Source organism: Balaenoptera borealis, assembly GCF_965194805.1.
Source record: "Balaenoptera borealis genome assembly, chromosome: 17".
Classification (NCBI taxonomy): Eukaryota; Metazoa; Chordata; class Mammalia; order Artiodactyla; family Balaenopteridae; genus Balaenoptera; species Balaenoptera borealis.
In genome coordinates this window covers 34,313-53,817 of record NC_138876.1, presented here as the reverse complement: position 1 = coordinate 53,817, position 19,505 = coordinate 34,313, and the positions used below count along the sequence as shown (strand labels likewise).

General features: G+C 45.9%; 1 protein-coding gene across 6 annotated transcripts; it reads right to left on the bottom strand.

Annotated features, from left to right (window-relative positions):
• Positions 1-2,608: 2,608 nt before the first annotated feature.
• Positions 2,609-19,446, bottom strand: LOC309614936 (uncharacterized protein). Of its 6 annotated transcripts, XM_082363873.1 has the most exons (7): positions 19,271-19,282; positions 18,956-19,083; positions 17,817-17,941; positions 16,790-16,861; positions 16,296-16,422; positions 15,499-15,612; positions 2,609-6,433 (listed from the first exon to the last, which is right to left on the bottom strand). In XM_082363873.1, the coding sequence occupies exons 4-7, from the start codon at positions 16,820-16,822 to the stop codon at positions 4,143-4,145; spliced, it is 2,565 nt and encodes an 854-aa protein (XP_082219999.1). In that variant the 5' UTR covers positions 16,823-16,861; positions 17,817-17,941; positions 18,956-19,083; positions 19,271-19,282; the 3' UTR covers positions 2,609-4,142. The 6 variants fall into 6 exon arrangements, with proteins under 6 accessions (XP_082219999.1, XP_082219995.1, XP_082219996.1 ...); XM_082363869.1 differs by lacking the exon at positions 17,817-17,941 and having other exon boundaries at positions 16,790-16,983; positions 19,271-19,446; XM_082363870.1 differs by lacking the exons at positions 17,817-17,941; positions 19,271-19,282 and adding an exon at positions 19,332-19,446 and having other exon boundaries at positions 16,790-16,983.
• Between the last annotated feature and the right edge of the window lie 59 nt (positions 19,447-19,505).

Below are 19,505 nucleotides of genomic sequence, written 5' to 3'. Positions count from 1 at the left end.
AATAAACGCATGAAACTCAAGTAAACCCTAGAATTGGTGGGGAAAGAAGACATGTCAACTACACATGGTAAACCAGTAGGATTGGCAGGGGAACACACAACGCATTAACAGGCACTTAAGGGCAGACCATCTTTTTCAGCAGAAAGAGCAGATCTTGGTCCCCTTATGATTCACATCTTCAGTTGTGGTTCAAGAGCTAGTGGTGGAGGTCAAGGACATGGGTCATCCTCAGGAGTCCACCACACCAAGGAATCAGTGGAAATGCCGTAAGACAGGCAGACACAGGAAAAGTGAAGGGCTCCTGTGACCCTTCAGCACCTGCCCCCAGTGTCTGGGGTGTCCTTTCTCCTGACAGCAAAGGCCGCCCGAAGTCTCTGGGAATTCTACATAATAATCCCATGTTCTGGCAATAGGCAGACACCAGAACTAACAAAACAACTCTGGATTTACAAATACGACACTCCTGACACCCCCACAGGGAGCAGGTCCTGGTTGGGCCCCATGATCCACACCCTCATGGTGACGGCTGTCTGCCAGGAAGGCTGAGTCCTTGGGCAGCTCCTGCAGCACAAGCTTGAAGGTAGGGGCCCTTCTCAACACCCCCACACCATCCCCACCTGTTGCCAATGTCCGGCCCCAAAGTCCAGTCAGGCTACAAAAGTGTTTCATGGGGAGCAGACCATCCAAACTGCAACCAACTCTACTAGTTCAACGAGTAGTAAACAATGTCTTCCTCCAAGTACTAACTGCCCTGAGTTCCTTCCAGTCATAATCCCACACAGCCTGTGGCAAGAACTACCAATACATGGAGATCTAAGGCAGGAGACTTCACCCACCTGCTGGGCAGCAGGCAGGTGAGAGAGAACACCTGTCACCTCACCAGAACAGCGGCTCCAGGGGGACCTGAAAATATCCTTATTCTTCCCCGTGTGAGGGTATCGAGCCCGACCAAATAGAGCAGCAGGAATAGGGGCATCTTCGGGATGAGTACTAGACAGATGGTACGATGTCTGCTGACCAGAGCTCAACCTCCTGCATGTCAAAACTGTCCTGGCCACTGTCCATCTCCCTGTTTCTAGTACCTTTCAGGTGATGAGAGCCTGGGCCACAGTGGGGATTTTGGAAGGTTGTACATCTGCTGGCACTGGCATAAAACTCCTTTAGAAACAGCTTCTTCGCATCAACTGGGGAAACCGAAATGCCCTTCTCAACCGCAGGTAATCGACTGGGTTTAGACGCCAGGCGGCACCAGGTGGATGGGCGCCCTGTGCTCCTCACCATGCAGCACAGAGAGGCTTCGAACCATCAGGAGACAAGTCTGGCTCCAACCAACACTAATGCCATCACCAAGCTAGGTAAGACTGGCTAACAGGGATATTTATGACTGAAATGGACAACATTAGCTATGTAAATAAACTTCAGTACAATTTGGGTAAAACATTTAACTGAAAACTAAAACATAATCCAAATTCACTGCAGGAATTACTCATAAAGACGTTTTAGCCACACAACCTAAAACAGAGAATTAGAATAAAAGCTGAGGTTCTCAATTAAGTAAACTGTCCACCGTATGTAAAGATGAATGTATAAAGAAAAAAACCCCACATATTTCCTCCCGATTTGGCATTCTAATTATATGGCCTCGAGGAAGACACTGTCACAGCTTCCGAGTCCTTTTGTCTCTTGAAAGGATGCCAAGGAGATCCTTGGAGCAAGAACAGGGAATTTCTTTTTCTTCCTTCCCAGAAGTTCTTTCTCTACAAGCAGAAGTTGTAACTGGATAAAAAGCTCCAAGGCCCTATCTCAGACTGAAGCCAGGAGAGCCATGGGAGGAGCTTCTGACACAGCTCAGGAGATTAAGGTGTCTAGTCACCTCAGGAAAAGACAGACATGCCCTCTCTTTTTGGAACACAGCGATCGGGCAATGATTAGTAAAGTCACAAGCCAGAGGCTCCCAACTTTGGACCATTTTCCCATTTTCCTTCATTGATAACACATCTAGAAGACCTATCCACCAAACCACATTAAGTGAAACATACAACTTCAATGGGCCAGAATTAGTCAGATGGGTCAGCCTCAGGACTGCAAGCTCCCTGCCTGGGGTGCCCAGGGGTGCAGCGGGTGTGGGCCTGGGGCAGGCGCCCAGTGGGGGATCCACGACTGTAGGCGGCAGAGCCATGTGGTACCAGAGCCGCCCCCAAGCAGCCTCTCTGTGCCTCAGTCTCATTGTGAAACAGGGTTAATAAAAGTACCTACTTCACTAAGGTGATGTGAGGATTAAATGAGAAAACCCAGGAGAAGCATTCATCACAGTGCCTCTCACATACTAAGGATAAAAAGGTAAAGGTCTGATGACTCAATCAGAATTTTTGTTTAGCACGTGATAACCATTATTATCACAGTGTATTAATTCCAGTTTTAAAAAATGTCAAAGCTATTTGTGGTGAAGTGTGCTTAGGAGAAGTATCATTAAGAGGCAGATTTTTCAATCAGCTCCTCAAAATTCTAAAACGAGTAAAGACCAATGCTACTGCTATATAGACAAGAGCCTGGAAAATAAGGCCTGAGCCATAGGTCAAGTCAACATAAGGAGAAAAGGTCAGTTAACTTCTAAGAGAAAGTTTCTTTAATAAAGCAGGAAAATAGGAATAAACTTATTACTGAAAAGGATACTATAAAGGAATAGAATGTCCAGCTATTAAGCAATTCACTGCTCCTCTTTCACTCCATTCTTACCCTGCCTTATTCATAAAGCGCCATCCCACTATAGCCCATCCCAGATCCTGTTAGTCCCTTCTCAAGGGTTCACACACGGTACCAGCTTCTCATCAGACTCTCAACAGCCACTTTCAATTGCCAGATTTGTTTCTAGAACTGTCCCTCACAGACTCCTTCTGCTGAATCTCTCATATTTATAACCCTTTTTCAGCCCATTTTGATGCTAATCTTTCCTCCACAAAAACAGAAGGAAGTGCCATAGAAACTTCTGGAGAATGGGGTTCTGAGGACACTGGAGTGAACCACACGTGATGAACCAGGGGCAGCCACTCTGAAGACTGTGCTCAGGAAATCAGCTCCCAGGATGTTTAGCACCACCTCAAGGCATTAGGTGGGAGGACCACGGGCACTGAGACACCACTGACTAATACAGCTCCTGGGAGGGACAAAAGCATGTTTACAGCATGCAGACAGGGGTCCAAGGCTGACCAACAGCCTGCGCGATAACCTACCCACGAAAAGGTGCTTAATGCCGTGTCCCTGCCTCACCTGGAGTCCTGTCCTCTGGCAGCAGGAGGACCTGCCCTTCTCACCAGAGTCTGCTCAGTGCGAGGCCGCCCAGTGAAAGGGAACAGCTCCAACCACTCACCTCCTCTCCCTCAGAAGTGGATCCAGAATATACCAACAGAATCTGTAAGCTGCGTCCTGGGTCCCAAGCCAGCCTGTGTCTACTTTATGCCTATTCCACCCCTCCAATTCATGGGGTTTTTTGTTTTCAAATTACCCTGTAGGAAACCCCAGTTTACATGAGTCACTTGAATTCCTAGCACGATCTCAACAGTTTGAATCTACACGCAAGCCTCACCTCATTCCATAACAAACTCTGCTTATACTCATATGCCTTCTTACCTCTGTGGATTACCGGATCCTGAAAAGGGACAACCCCTTTGAAATTAAAGGTATCATATCCCTCACAATAGAACAAAAACATTTTGAAAAGGCCCTACAAACAAACAAATAAGAAAACCCCAACCCAGTTCCATCACACTCCTAAGTCCAAGGATCCCAGTTACTTTTCCTGAAGCTGAAATAGATGATGAAGAGGAAAGAAAAGAAAGGCAGGGGCCAAAGGAAACACCTAACTGTACACTAAGGTCTGGTGCTATAAAAACATGATCTAGGAAAGTATATTTAAGTTGCATTCATTTAAAACACTCAAGCAGAGAGCCATCCTCGGTCTGAGGGAAGGCATGTTACCTTGGAATGTTTACCACATAATTCAGCAGCCTGCATTCAGTGAGCAGCACATTGGGAGATAGTTTAATTCCTTAAGAGCTGAATTTCCAAAAGGAAAGTCATAAAGTGAGCTTTCTTATCAGTAGAACTCTCCTGCTGTAAAACTGTGAAGAACGTATCAGAGTGAGTCACTCTCCACTGTGAACCTTCCGGTGCTGCATGAATGCTGCCTGTGCGCCAAAGAGCTCCCCACACTCGTCACACTGACGGGCTTGCTCTCCACCGTGGAGTCTGTGAACTTTCTCATGACTAATAAGAGATATTCTCTGGTTGTAAGTTTTCCCACATCTACTACACATGTAAGGTCGCTCTCCACTGTGGATTCTCTGATGTCGAATGAGGTGAGAGCTTTGTCGGAAGGATTTTTGACATTCAGTGCATTTATAGGGCTTCTCTCCAGTGTGAATTCTCTGGTGTTGGATAAGAGACAAGCGTGCACTGAATGATTTCTCACATTCACTGCACATGTAGGGTTTCTCTCCAGTGTGAACCCTCTGATGCTGAGTAAACTGTGAATGCTGGCTGAAGGCCTTGCCACACTCGCTGCACTCGTAAGGCTTCTCGCCGGTGTGAACCCTGAGATGCTGAATGAGGGAGGAGCGGACGTTGAAGGCCTTCCCACAGTCACTACACGTGAAAGGGCTCTCCCCAGTGTGAATTCTTCGATGGCGGATGAGGTGTGCGCTCTGCCTGAAAGCTTTCCCACAGTCGCCGCACTCATAGGGCTTCTCCCCATTGTGTGTCCTCTCATGCTTAATTAGGGTGGATATCTGTCCAAAGGTTTTCCCACACTCGCTACACTTGTAGGGTTTGTCTCCAGTGTGACTCCTCTGGTGCTGGATTAGGTGTGAGCCCTGACTAAAGGCCTTCCCACAGCTGTGGCACTCGTAGGGTTTCTCTCCATTGTGCACTCTCTGATGCTGGACAAGGGAGGAGAGAACACTGAAGGCTTTGTCACACTCATTGCACCTGTAGGGCCTCTCGCCATTGTGTGTCCTTTGATGGTGAATGAGATTAAAACTCTGGCTGAAAGCTTTTCCACACTCATTACACTCATAGGGCTTCTCTCCAGTGTGAATTCGCTGATGCTGAATAAGGTGTCCTTTTTGACTGAAGGTTTTCCCACACTCATTACACCCATAAGGTTTCTCTCCAGTGTGAATTCTCTGATGCTGAATGAGGGACAGGTGAGCACTGAAGGATTTCCCACACTCATTGCAGATATAAGGCTTCTCTCCAGTGTGAACCCTCTTATGTTGAATAACTTGTGAGCGCTGACTGAAGGATTTTCCACATTCATTACATCTATAGGGTTTCTCTCCAGTGTGGATTCTCTGATGAACAATAAGGGTTCGGTTCAGGCTAAAGAATTTTCCACATTCGTTACACTCATAGGGTTTTTCTCCTGTGTGAGTTCTCTGATGTTGAATGAGAGATAATCGTGCGCTGAAGGCTTTGCCGCACTCAGCACAGTCATGGGGTTTCTCTCCAGAATGGGTTCTCTTATGCTGAGTGAGGTGTGACTGTCTCCGGAAGGCTTTCCCACATTCCACACACATGTATGGCTTCTCTGCACTATGCACTCTCTGATGATGGATCAGGTTAGAGCTATGACTAAAGGCTTTTCCACACTGACTGCACTCGTGGGGCTTCGCCCCAGTGTGAACTTCACAATGCTGAATGTAAGACGGACATGTGCTAAGAGCTTTCTCACATCCGTTAGCCTCACAGGGTCTTTCTCCAGTGTAAGTGTTACAGTGCTGCATGGCGTAGGGACGGGCATGGGAAGCTCTGCCACGTTCCTCACACCCGCAGGGCTTCTCTCCACTGTGAATTCTCCGGTGCTGAATGAGAGCTCTGCTCTGACCAAAAGCTATTCCACACACAGCACACTTTTCAAAGGTTTTTTCTGGACTGTTAATCCTCTGGTTCTCACTGAAAACTGAACTCTGCCTGGGCACTTTCACAAACACATCTGCCTGACAGCCTTGTTCTCCTACACAGAAACTTTGGAGGTTAGTGAGGTCCATACTTGTTTGGAAGTTTTCTACACGTGGCACACTCTGGTGGAGACTTTTCCCTGAAGACAGCCTGCAGTTTCTGACAGAACTTGTGTCTGCAGCGCAACTTACCTCAGCTGCACTGAATTTCGGACCTCTTTCCCCCAAGGGGGTTTTCACATGTGTCACTGTCACTGGCCTGAAATTACTCTTCTGGGGGAAATCCTTCTTAAGTCCCTCCACTGCATATTTCCCCCAGCAATTCTTTAGCTTTCCCTCAGTTTTAGTCATCTCTTCAAAATCAGATTCCTTGGAAATATTCCTTACATGCTCTTCTAATTTTGTTCTCTGGGATTCCATTTCTTCAGAAATTTCCTGCTTTGGAGTCAATTCTTTTTTTTCCTTCCTAGAGTCATAACCTAAAAAAAAAAAAAAAAAAAAAGAGTTACTCGTGTTTTACTATGGGAAATACTTAGAGCATAAATAGAAACATTTATATGAAGCAATTATCTCCTAGGAGGATTTGGATTTTCAGAATGCAAAACCAAAAATGACCTTGCTGGGAAGAGAAAAGAGAAGGCGAGGAGAGAGAAGCATGCTCTCAGAGCAATGAAAGCTGGTGTGAGAAGGAGGGAGGGAAGGAGGGAGGGAGGGAAGAAACCCAAGGTGAAATGCCTCCATTTCAGATGGGCTAACCAGGCACAGATGGAGCAGGAACTCGAGGCGTGACCTGAGGGAGAGGCGCCCTCAGAAGGCGAGGATGGGGGACTTCCCTGGTGGTCCAGTGGTTAGGACTTCACCTTTCAATGCAGGGGGTGAGGGTTCCATCCCTGGTCAGGGAGCTCAGATCCCACATGCCTCAAACCAAAACATAAAACAGAAGCAATATTGTAACAACTTCAATAAAGACTTAAAAAAAAATGGTCCACGTCAAAAAAACAAAAAACAAAAAAGAAGGCAAGGAGGGAGATGGGGAAGTCAGCAGTGGAGGCTTGGACGGTCAGCACCTACACTGATGTTACTGCTGCACACTCTGTAAAAAAAGGCATCTTCCGTGGCTTATACATAACAGGCATTCAAACATTTGTTGAAAAATAAATGTATCATAAATGATTTATAATGAATGAAGGGTATGAGTAACACATAATGGGAAAAATTATTTGATCTGGACAACTTGGTTTCACAGAAGTAAATCATGGAAAATAGAGAAAAATAGAAACAAGCAACCTACCCATTCAAATAGCAGGTACAGCACAAGGCAAAAAACCCAAATGTGTACACCAGTCCATACCACACGTTCCCAATGAATAAAAGTACTGGAAAATTTGTAAAAACTGTGACACAACTGAATTCTGAGACTCAATGAAAGGAAATGTACCAAAAACAAAACCACCCAGCCAAAAGCACTGAATCATGTGGCTACAAAGACCAGTGGAAGAACAAGCCTGGTGAGAACTGTGAGAGGGTAGCCCTGTTTTGAGAGACCGCAAAAGCACAATGGACTCTCTCTTTTGTAAACAGTGGTTATTATTAGAGCTGTCACTTTCAGACTGTTTAGCCAGAACAGAGACTGAGCTGAAAATATTAACTGGGTGGGACCTAACATTGGGCTAAGTCGTCTTTGCAGAACTAGGCCCAGTACTTCAAAGGGACTGATTTTTACCATTCAAGTCTGAAAGGTAAAAAGCAAACAATACTTCATTCTAGAAACCTAGGAGCAGCCTGAAGGAGCAGGTTGTGGATAGTAAAGGTCCTGAATTCCTGTGGCTTCTGTCAGGAGTATCTGAGGAGTTAAGAGTCTTCAACATCCTGGGACTAGAGTCTAAAAAGATGATCCTTGTCAAGAGGTGCTATTTCACCAGGTAGGAAACAGAATGAAGAAGAATGTGACAAAACAAGAGACCACAGAACAAAGTGATCTATGAGTCAAGAAGCAACGTCTCCGGGACTTCCTTGGTGGCGCAGCGATTAAGAATCTGCCTGCCAAGGCAGGGTACACGGGTTTGAGTCCTGGTCCAGGAAGATCCCACATGCTGAGGAGCAACTAAGCCCGTGAGCCACAACTACTGAGCCTGTGCTCTAGAGCTCGTGAGCCACAGCTATTGAGCCCGTGCACCACAACTGCTGAAGCCCACGTGCCTAGAGCCCGTGCTCTGCAACAAAGAGAAGCCACCGCCATGAGAAAGCCCGTGCACCGCAACGAAGAGTAGCCGCCGCTCGCCTCAACTAAAGAAAGCCCGCGTGCAGCGAGGACCCAAAGCAGCCAAAAAAAAAAAAAAAAAAAAAAAAGAAGCAACGTCTCACACCAGTTCACGTTGCTTCAGATGTCAGGGGATCCTTGGTTGCCTGTTTGTATTTTATTTTATTTTTAATTTACTTTTATTATTTTTTTTAGCTCTTTTTAAAATTGAATTATAGTTGATGCCTGTTTGTATTTTAAATTGAGGCAATAAAAAGATACTTGGGAACTCTATGAATGAGGGTATTTATGAATCAGAAGGGCATTTGAGTGAGATGGTGGTTATAAGTCCAGGGTACCTCCAAATGCCAAAATTTGCAAGTCTTTACCTAGGGCTATTTGGTTTTTTGAGGCAATTCCTTTGTTTTTGCCCTAGGTAGAAGATATTTTACTGCTGGGTGTTCTTTGTACAGGGTTAGAGGAAGGAGGTGGTAGGATTAGCTGACTTCTGTATTTAGAATTTTTGGCTGTTATCTCAGGATTCAGGTTTGACCTTTTTTTTTTTTTTAAACCCTTAAAGTTTCTATGAAGAAACTTTTACTCATCAATTGTCTAGTTATCCTGAGGGATAACCCACTTAGTAAAGGCAGAATCAATCCTTGATTCTTTTATTTACCAGTTTTCAGAATAATGAATCAGGTCCCTAACATTCCTCAAAGGGGACCAATGAGTAGGGAATTTTCCCCTGAGTATCAGACCAGCCCTAACAAAGCTTAAGACCAACCCCTTAACATGGGAAGGTGATCCAATGGCATTTTATCTGTCTGCCAGAAGGAGACTTAATCCTCTTTCAAGAATGTAACATCATATAAAGCCTCTATAATTTTTAATCTATAATAACTAACACAATTAAATATCAGAAATCATGTTTTTAAAAAAAGACTAAACGACAAGAAACCAGGAGAAAAATATACGATTGAAACAAACCCACAGGCAATTCAGGTATTATCAAGAACCAGCTTAAAACAAACAAACAAACCATGATTAGTATATGTAAGAAAACAAAGATATAGAGAATTCACTAGAAATCAAATGAAAATTGAAATTAAGAGTTCAACAGACAAGAGAGTACATTGGCAGATAGCAGGTAACAAAACAGAGGATTACGTAACTGGAAGGTACGTAAGTAATATCTGAAAAGTATTCAGATTGAAACACAGCAAGGAAAAAAATAGGACAGGGAATACAGAAAAGAGTATAAGAAGCAGGTGCAACAAGGTGGAAAGCATAATGTGTATATTCTCACAATCCCAGGAGGAGAGGAGAAAAGGAATAGGATAGAAGAAATAATTTAAGAAATTTTGGCCTAGATTTTCCCACAACTGACAAAAGTCTATAAACCATAGATTCAAAAAGCTCGAAGAACCCTACGTAATGTCAATGCAAAGAAAACCACACATGGGTATAACATAGCCAAACTGTTGAAAACCAAAAAAAGAAATGTTAAAAGCAGCAAGAGGAAAAATATGTGTCACCTTCAAAGCAAAATAAAATCGCAGGCTGACTTTTCGACTTCAGAAGTGGAAGAGAGCAGACAGAAAGACATCTTTAATGTACTGAAGAATACAACTGCCAACCTAGAATTCTACGTCCAGCAAAAATATTCTTCAAAATTGAAAGCCAGGAAATTCCACTTTGATGACAGTGTAATAAAGTCCATGGATCCAAGTCACAGCAAAACAAAGCTGGCAAGAACTATTAAAACAAAACAAAAAACCCAACCCCAACTAACAACCATTTTAATGACTCTGGAAATTGTCCTAAGAGCAAAAAGCAAATGAAGAAACGTTTATTCAAGAAAATCTACTAAAACTTGGCAAGAGCAGCAAGAGTGTGTGGCATGTGAGCCCTAACCCGCCGCACCTCCACCCGCCCAGCTCAGTATGGCAGATGCTCTACTCCTCTTGGGTGGGGCCAAGAAGGAGCTCCCTCTCCCCGCAGCTCCCAGGGAAAGCTTCCCACATCTCACCAGGCTAGGCCACCAGCACCTATCATCCCCTCCAACTCCAACCTGAAGAGGTGAAATTCCTGGTGAGTGTGGCTGAGAGGGTGGGGGATCCCTTCCTGCATCCAGCCTCCTTGAGTCACAACAAACCTCCAAGACTAACTTTTAAAAATACTGCTGCCCAAATTTAACTGGATTGGACTGCTAGGGCATTTTCAAAAACAACAGAGCAATTTTCACTACTCTCATTATTTTGGAAATTCCGAGGGTTTTAGGAGCTCTGTGCCAGAAACGGGATGAGGACCAAATATATACTTATTATAAATCACAATATCACAGATAGAAATGTATTGCATGTGACAAAAACAGCACAAAGGAGATGGGTGAGAGGTGAGATACACTGGAGTAAGGAAAGGACAGCAGATGTAACTTATATGCACAGGAACAAACAAAGAGAAATGGTAAATAAGAAAGTAAATGATATAACAAACTGTATACATATATGCTGGTCTCATTTCTTCTTTTAGTTTCCACAACAGACATAAAATTATATAAAGTATTATAAGAATGTATTGTTGAATTTGTAACACACACAGATATACAACAACGCACAAAAAGGGAGAAAAGGGACTTCCCTGGTGATCCAGTGGTTAAGACTGGGGGCCCAGGTTCCCTGGGTCAGGGAACTAGATCCCGCATGCTGCAACCAAGACCTGGCACAGCCAAATAAATAAATAAATATTTAAAAAGAACAACAACAACAAAAAACAAAAAGGAAGAAGAGGAAATGGCGTTCTACAGGAATAACTATTCTATAGTCACTGGAATAATATAAACCAGAAGTAGATTCTTATAATTTAAGATGTAGACGGTAAGTTCCAGAGCAACCACTAAGAAAACAGCAGTATTAGGTGTGGCCACGTAACTGAATTCTCAGCAGTGGAATGTGAGTAGAAGCGACGTGGGCAACTTCAAGGTCACAGACTCCATGGCAGTGAAATGGCCTCCTCCACTAACTCCTTCTCCCATAACCCAGTGTTACACCTGGAGGTGAGTGTTTAGGCATGCCAATCTAGAGGGTGGCAGAGAAACAAGACAGATGAGCTGGCCTCCTAACAAGCATGTCAAACTGAGAATCCACCAAACAGGGACGCTGTTACACGAGGGAGACAAACTTCTATCTGGTCGAGCCAATGCATGAAATACTATCACCTAACGCTGAGAATGAACGTTTCTGCAAGGCAAGATTTGGGGTGATGTTTTATTCTTGTCACCACACTTCTCTACAGGGATCAGTTCTGTTGTTCTACTAAAATGACACATGTTCACTGCACAAAAATAAATTATTTTTAAACACACATTCCATAGCTTTCCACCCTCCTAGGCTAAGAATCAAATCCAACACAGCCTGACGTGGTCCTGTCTACTCCTCCTTGGACACCTCTGTCTCGGCTGATGTCTCTCCTCCCCTGGACACTATGGGCTGAGACATCAGACGTCTCCTGGGAGATGAACCACTTCTTAGTCCAGGTAAGGAGGAAAGGGAAGATAGAAAAAAGGGTCACCAGGGGACGATGTTTAACAGATTGTGTGCCCCACAGAGGGTGGTGCATTTGTATGTGGAGAAACTAAGGGGGACCCTAAAAGTAAGTTTAACTGGTTATGTTTTATCAGGGAAAATCCAGGTGAGAGAAACAGAGGCCATGGTACCACCTGTTTATTTCCAGCACTTTGTTACCCATAACTCCTTCCTGCCATCATGGGCCCATTCCCCTACATGCCTACTGTTCCTATGGTACGCACCCAAAAATCAATTCTGTTTTTATATATAAGTAATGAACAACTGGAAATTGGAATTTAAAAAAATACCATGTACAAAAACATCAAAAAATATGAAAGAGGGCTTCCTTGGTGGCGCAGTGGTTACGAATCTGCCTGCCAATGCAGGGGACACGGGTTCGAGCCCTGGTCCGGGAAGACCCCACATGCCGCGGAGCAACGAAGCCCATGTGCCACAACTACTGATCCTGCGCTCTAGATCTCGCGAGCCACAACTACTGAGCCCGTGTGCCACAACTGCTGAAGCCCGCACACCTAAAGCCTGTGCTCCGCAACAAGAGAAGCCACCGCAGTGAGAAGCCCACACACCACAACGAAGAGTAGCCCCCGCTCGCCACAGCTAGAGAAAGCCCACACGCAGCAACAAAGACTCAACGCAGCCAAAAATAAATAAATAAAATAAATAAATTAAAAAAAAAGAATATATATATATATATATATATAACTGGATCACTTTGTTGTACAGCAGAAATTAACACAACTTTGTAAATCAACTATACTTCAATAAAATAAATGTTTTTAAAAAAATGAAATACTTAGGGATAAATCTGACAAAAGATGTAAAATGCCTGTACATAGAAAAGGATAAAATACTACTGAGAAATTAAGACAAATAAATGGAGACATACATCTTGTTCATGGGTCAGAAAACAATATATGTCAATTTCCCTCAAACTGATCTATGGATTCAATGCAATCTTAACAAAAATGCTAGCAGGACTTTTTTCAGATAGCAATAAGCTGATTTTTCTATTCACATGAAAATAAAAAGGATCTAGAATAGCCAAAACAACTCTGAAAATGAAGAACAAAATTGGAGGACAAATGCTACCTGATTCCAGACTTTTAATGAAGCATCCACAACAGTGTGGTGTTGGAGTATAAAGATCGACAATAGAACAATGGAAGAGAACAGAGAGCTCCAAAAAACCTCACATATATATGGACAACTCTCTCTTTTTTTTTTTTTTGGTTGTGCTACGCAGCTTGCAGGATCTCAGTTCCCCAACCAGGGACTGAACCCAGGCCACAGCAGTGAAAGTGCCAAATTCTAACCACTAGACCATCAGGGAGCTCCCATGGACAACTAATTTTTGACAAAGGTGCAAAGGCAATGCAAGTGGAGAATGGATAGTCTTTTCAACAAATGGTACTGGAACAACCGGACATTCACTTGTAAAAAATTAAACTTGGATCCATATCTCACACCAAAAATTAACTCAACATGAATCAAGACTTAAATGCAACAAACAAAAATTTTAAAATTTTCTTTTCAAAGAAGAAAATCTTCTGGGTTAGGCAAAGATTTCTTAGATATGACACCAAAAGCACAATCCATGAAAGAACAAATTAAAACTGGACTTCACCAAAATTTAAAACTTCTACTCTTCAAAAGACACTGTTAAGAGAATAAAAAGACAAGGCACAGAGTGGGAGAATAATCCATGCAAAGTATATATCTGATAAAGGACCTGTAAATAGAACATTCCTGTATTTAGAAAGGAACTCTTTTAAAATCAACAATAAGGAAAGAAAAACACAGGTAAAAAATAGGCAAAGATCTGAACAGACATTCACCAGTGAAGAAATCCAGAAGGAAAACAAGCACATGAAAAGATGCTCAACATCTTTAATCATTAGGGAAATTAAAAATAAAACCACAATGAGATACCACTACACATCCATCACAGTGGCTACAATTAAAAGACTGACCACATCAAGTGCTGACAAGGAAGTTGAGGAAATGGAACTCTCATCCACTGCTGGTGGGAATGTAAAATAGTACAACTACTTTGGAAAGCCCTTTGGCAGTTTCCTAAAAGTTTAAATAAACACCTGCCATGTAATCCAGCCATTTTATTCCTGGGTATTTCCAAGAGAAAAGGAAATGTATGGTCAAGCAAACAAAGGTTTGTACACAAATGTTCATGGCAGCTTTATTTGTATTAACCACAAATTGGAAACAATCTAAATGTCCATTAACAGAGAATGGATAAACAAATTGTGGTATATCCATACAACAGAATACTAATCAGAAATAAAAAAGAACTGAATTATTGACACACAACATGAATGGATCCCAAAATAATTATGTGAGTCAAGAAAAGCCAGGCCAAAAAAAAAAATACATGCTCCATGATGTCAATTATATAAAACTCTAGAAAATGTAATCTATAGTGACAGTAAGCAGATCAGTAATTGCTTCAGGATAGAGGTGGGAAGCGGTGAGAGGGAGGGATTACAAAGAGACATGAGAAAACTTTTGGGGGTAATGAATATGTTTGCTATCTCTACCACAGTGGACAGTTTCATAGGTGCATACATATGCAAAAATGTTACCAAATTGTACATTTAAATATGTACAGCAGGGACTTCCTTGGTGGCACAGTGGTTAAGAATCTGCTTGCCAAGGCAGGGGACATGGGTTCGATCCCTGGTCAAGGACGATCCCACATGCCGCGGAGCAACTGAGCCTGCGTGCCACAACTACTGAAGCCCGCGCACCTAGAGCCTGTGCTCCACAACAAGAGAAGCCACTGCAACGAGAAGCCCGTGTACTGCGACAAAGAGTAGCCCCTGCTCGCTGCAGCTAGAGAAAGCCCGCTCGCAGCAACGAAGACCCAAAGCAGCCAAAAATAAATAAATAAGATAAATAAATTTATTAAAAAAAAACCAAAAAAATATATAGCATATTATATGCTAATTATACCTTTAAAAAACTGTTTAAAAAAAAAAAAAAAAAAGGCGTGTGGTAGGGAGCCAGTCCACCAGAGATCCAACTCACCTCTGTCCCTGGCCAGCTGTGTGACCTCGGGCTAGCAACTGAACCTCTCTGTGCCTCATTTTCCTGAGCACCGACTCTGCAGGGATGCTGGAGGATTGTGTAAGTTCACTGTGCCAGCACAGTGCTAGGAATGCACAACAGACCAGGTGATGTTAGCTGCTATGCAGCAAAGAGCACAGGAACTCTCCTCCGCTTACCATTTACACGCCCAAGTCCTTCGCTACACAAGAAGCAGCCCTAAGTCACGCGTTTCTCCGAAGCCCAGAATCAGCCTGGGAACTCTGAGTGAACAGCAGGGGTGAGAGTCTGGGCAGGATGGCAAGCCTCCAGGTGGACTCTCCAACTGGTGTCTCCAGCAGCCAAGGCAGAGCTGGCCAGCAAGGCCTGAGGACTGGGTGACATGGAAGCGACTGAGAGGCAGCCAGGGTAGGGAGGCAGCTGCCAGGGAGACACCCGAGCTCTTTTCAGGAACTGAAAGAGCATCCTTCTAGGGTAAGGTAAACATGATCCCATTCAGGAGCACAGAATAGGGGCCATTAATAGCAAAAAAGAGAAAAGAAGAGAAAGAAGACGGAGAAGGAAAGCAAAGCTCTGGTGGTGACGCAATTTGGCCTGGTGAAGTGGCGGCACCTGCCAGCAGGGGCACGAGAGTGTGGGGGTGTTCCTGCAGACTCACCTGCACGCCTGCGTCTCCAGATCCAGCTCCCCTCAATTCTTGGTGAGTGTGGGGCCCATGGCTCTTTCCCCTGCTCCAGTTTGGAGATGACATCAGGTTTGGAACCTTGAAGTCCTGCTCCAGAGAAAGAAAGCAAGACTGACAACTCATCCAGGTCCAGGGCAGGATGGCCCCATGGGCAGCGCCTGTGTGCTGACCTTGCCTGCCACCTGGTCTCCAAAGCATGGAGACAGATGTAGGCCTCTGTCCCGGCTGAAGAAAAGTCAAACCCAGCTCTTCTGGGGGTCACAGATAAGGGACAGACTTGGGGCCTGAACACATCATGGCAGAAGACTCATGGTAGAGGAGGTGTTGGTGTACGGCAGAAGGACTAAGTATAAGGCAGGTATAAAGCAAGGCTTTGAAGCCAAATGGATGCAAATCCCAGATCTGCCCTGACAGCCTGTGTGATCTTAATAAAGTGATATTTGTCAGCCTCAGGTTCACCTATAAACTATGTATCTTACCACCAACCTCGAAGATGCATGAAGATTAACTGAGGGGATATGAATATACTTGGCATTCAATGAATAATGTTCTCCTTCCATACTTCCTACAAAGAACTTGGGGGAGTCCCTGGCACCACCTGTCCCCTCCTCTGCACAGACCAGGCCTGCCTGGGCCCAGGGCCACAAATGCCCCATGTCTGGGCCCAGGGGGTGAGAAGCCTCTGAGCCTTGAGCCCAGCCCCAGTCCCAGTCCCTAGGGCCATTCATGGAGCAGGAAGCCCAGAGCTGAGCTCCTGGGAAGAGCCTCACCCAGCGAGACCAGGTTCCCATAGGTTTCCAGCATCACATCCCTGTAGAGCCCCTTCTGAGCAGGGCTCAGACGGCCCCACTCCTCTTGGGAAAGGAGCACGGCCACTTCCTCGAAGGAAACCAAGACCTGGAATGACAAGATCTTGTTGCAACCCCAGGACAGGCCTGGGGGTAGGGAGGCACTAGGCTCAGGATGGGCAAAACCCCTCTGAGCACATGCACCAGACTGCCTTCCCCACAAGAGCAGGCTCTTTGAGGCAGACACCATTCTGACTCGTGTTTACCTGCCCATCCCTTGTCCTCCTCTGTGCCCAGGCCAGGGGTGAGATGATACAGTCCAGAGTGCATTTCAGGGACTTGAACCCGAGGGTTGAGGACATCAATGAAGACAGGGAGCCATCTACCCTGAGACCAGTGCCTCAGAGGGAACCGTGGAGACTCCAGCCAGGAAAGGGCTGAGGCCACACAGAGGCGTCTCCACGAAGACCACTCACCTGGGGCCCAGGAAGCAGCTGCTTGTGGGCCATCACTGGGTCTCCAAGCTTGTCCCAAGGAGGCAGGCCGAGCTGCAGCAAAAGGGAAGAGTGTGATGGAGCCTGACCCGCCTTCTGCTCCCCATGGCAACGTTGAGACTTCCGGGCCTGTACCTCAAGAGGTCTGTGGCAGCAGAGACCCAGCTGTAGGCTACCTGAAATCCCCAGGAAGGGACAACGGTCCCAGCACCCAGTGGCCTGAGACTACATATTCCCTTGCCTCCCATGAAGCCTCCCCAGCAGCCCATAGTACGACAGCATAACAAGGCCACACGTGAAAGCCAGGTCCCCGGCAGTGCACCTGACCAGGGGAGACGACGGTCTGCATCTCAGGCCCACCTAGGAGAATCCTGGGCAGTGGGCAAACAGCCGAGGAGAAGAACAAGCTCCTACTCTACAGCAGTGCACAGCCGTAGGGCGGTTGACAGACATAATGCTTGTGTCAGGGGATAAGGAATAGAAACAATAAGCAGCACGAGGGCAGCAACTGTTGGGAGGAGATCTTTTACGAAAGGCAGCCAGGGAAGGCACCTCTGATAAAGTAACATCAAAACAGATATGGATGGAGTGAGGGCAGGCACTAAGTAGATATCAGGGGAGATACATCCTGGGCAGGGGGAGGCACAAGTGCAAAGGCTGCAAGGTGCAAGCACACTTGACGTGTTCAAGGAAGGGCAAGGAGGCCAGAGGGGCTGAAGCAGAGTAGGGGAGGGCAAGACAGAGGGGGGTGGGGTAACTTGTGGGCTATAGGACTTAGGCTTTTACTCTGAATGAGATTGGGAGCATCTGGAAGGTCTGGGCAGAGTGATATGACTTGACGTGCGGCTGCTCCAGCTGCTGCTTTGAAAATGGACTAGGGGGCAGGGAGGAGGGTGTAAGGGTAGAAGCAGGAAAACCAACTGGAAGGTCCCAGCAATAACACAGCTAGAGACGATAGTGTCTTGGAGCAGTGGTGGTAGCAGGTGATAAGTAGTCAGATTGCAGATGCCTTTCAAAGGTACAGTCAATAGGATTTGTTGACAAATTAGATGTGGGATGAAACACCAAGATGTTTGGCCCAAACACCTGAGATGATGAAATTTCCAATTACCCAGGAAGACTGTAGAAGTATATCTGAAGGATAAAAATTAAAAGTTGTCTTGTACATGTTATGTTCAAGATGCCTATTAGAACTACAAGTGGAGAATGCGGGCATTTCGATCCACAAGTCCAAATTTCAGGAGAGGCTGAAGCTGGCTGGGTATATACTGGGAACTGTCAGCATACATATGACATTTAGAACCACAGATCTGGTGATAATTTAGGGTGACAGGTGACACGGGGTGTCACTCCCATGGAAACCTTTCCAACTGGCCTCTGATACACAGTCAGCCTCTACCCCCACAGCCTGCTTCATGCAAACAGACCCCTTAATTCAGGTAGAAATGTGCCCTTTTTCCTTGGCCCCAGCTACTTTGGCCCTAGGCCCATCTTCTGGTCAACAAGATGTTAAGGGAAGTTTGCAAATAGGCTTCTAGAAAAGGCTTTTCCTCCCTGATGATAAAAAAGAAACAAGGAGAAACACTTCTGTCTAGTGTGACCATGAGGTGAAAACCCAGAGAACCTCAGAGACACAACCCAGAACAAACCCTGCCTGCCCCGCCTTCATCACTTAAGCCTCTGTTGGGCTCTAACTGACTGCTGAACCCAAGCTTATTAATGCCCAGTTCATTTCTCTTGGGCCATCCCGGAATCTCCACCTCAGGCCACCCAGGCCAGAGGTAGCCTCTCGGTCCTCAGCCAGGGCTTGCCTTTGACAGGTCCCTGGCGCTCACGCCCTTTGTGTGCTGTGCTCAAGTGGTCCTTCCAAATGCACTCTGCCTTCCCTTTCAGCCTCATGTGGGAGGCACGTAACACTCCTGTTAGAAGCATAGGCTCTGGGCTCCACCAGACTGAGTTCCAATCTCAAATACACCACCTCCTAACGCAAGGGTCTCGAGTAAGTGACGTGTTTCTCCACAAACCATAAAGTGAGAACATCACCACTTACCTTAAGTGACTATTTTGAGTTAAGTGAGAAAAATGTATAAAGTGCCTCGCATAGTGTTCACAAACCACAAACAAAACCCAGTAAATCTTAATAATCACCAAGGCAGTGTGTAGTGGGCGCCCACCGAGCGAATGAATGAGCCCTGGGATTGTTCAGCGCCGGGATGTGCACCAACGTCCCTTCGCTGCACAGCCTTCGCGACTTCATCCTTTCACGGAACCTACCCCTGATAAGTGAAAAATATCCTCTCAGCTGACAAAAAGCAGAGGTTCGGTGCATCCCCTGACCGCGCCCAAACTTCGCCTCCTCCGTGAGGCCTGGCTCTTGCCCGCCGCCCCGCCTCCGCGCCAGGGTAGCCCGGACCCCACCCCCGCGCGGGTTTCCGCCCGGCCCGCCCCTCAGGCCACACGAACAGGTGCTCCCCCGGCTCAGCCCAGCCCCGCGCCGTCCCGCCTGTCGCAGCGCCGCAGGCACCTCCGCGCCAAGTTAGGCCAGGACTCCCTCGGTTCCGCCGAAAAAGGTAAACGTGCTCCACACACCACGCCGAGGGGGGCGGACCCGCCAGGCCGGAAATGCCAGCTAGGAACTTCCGCCCCGCCTCCAGCTTACCGGCCAATCAGATCCTAGGGTTCTGTCGGGCCGCTCTAG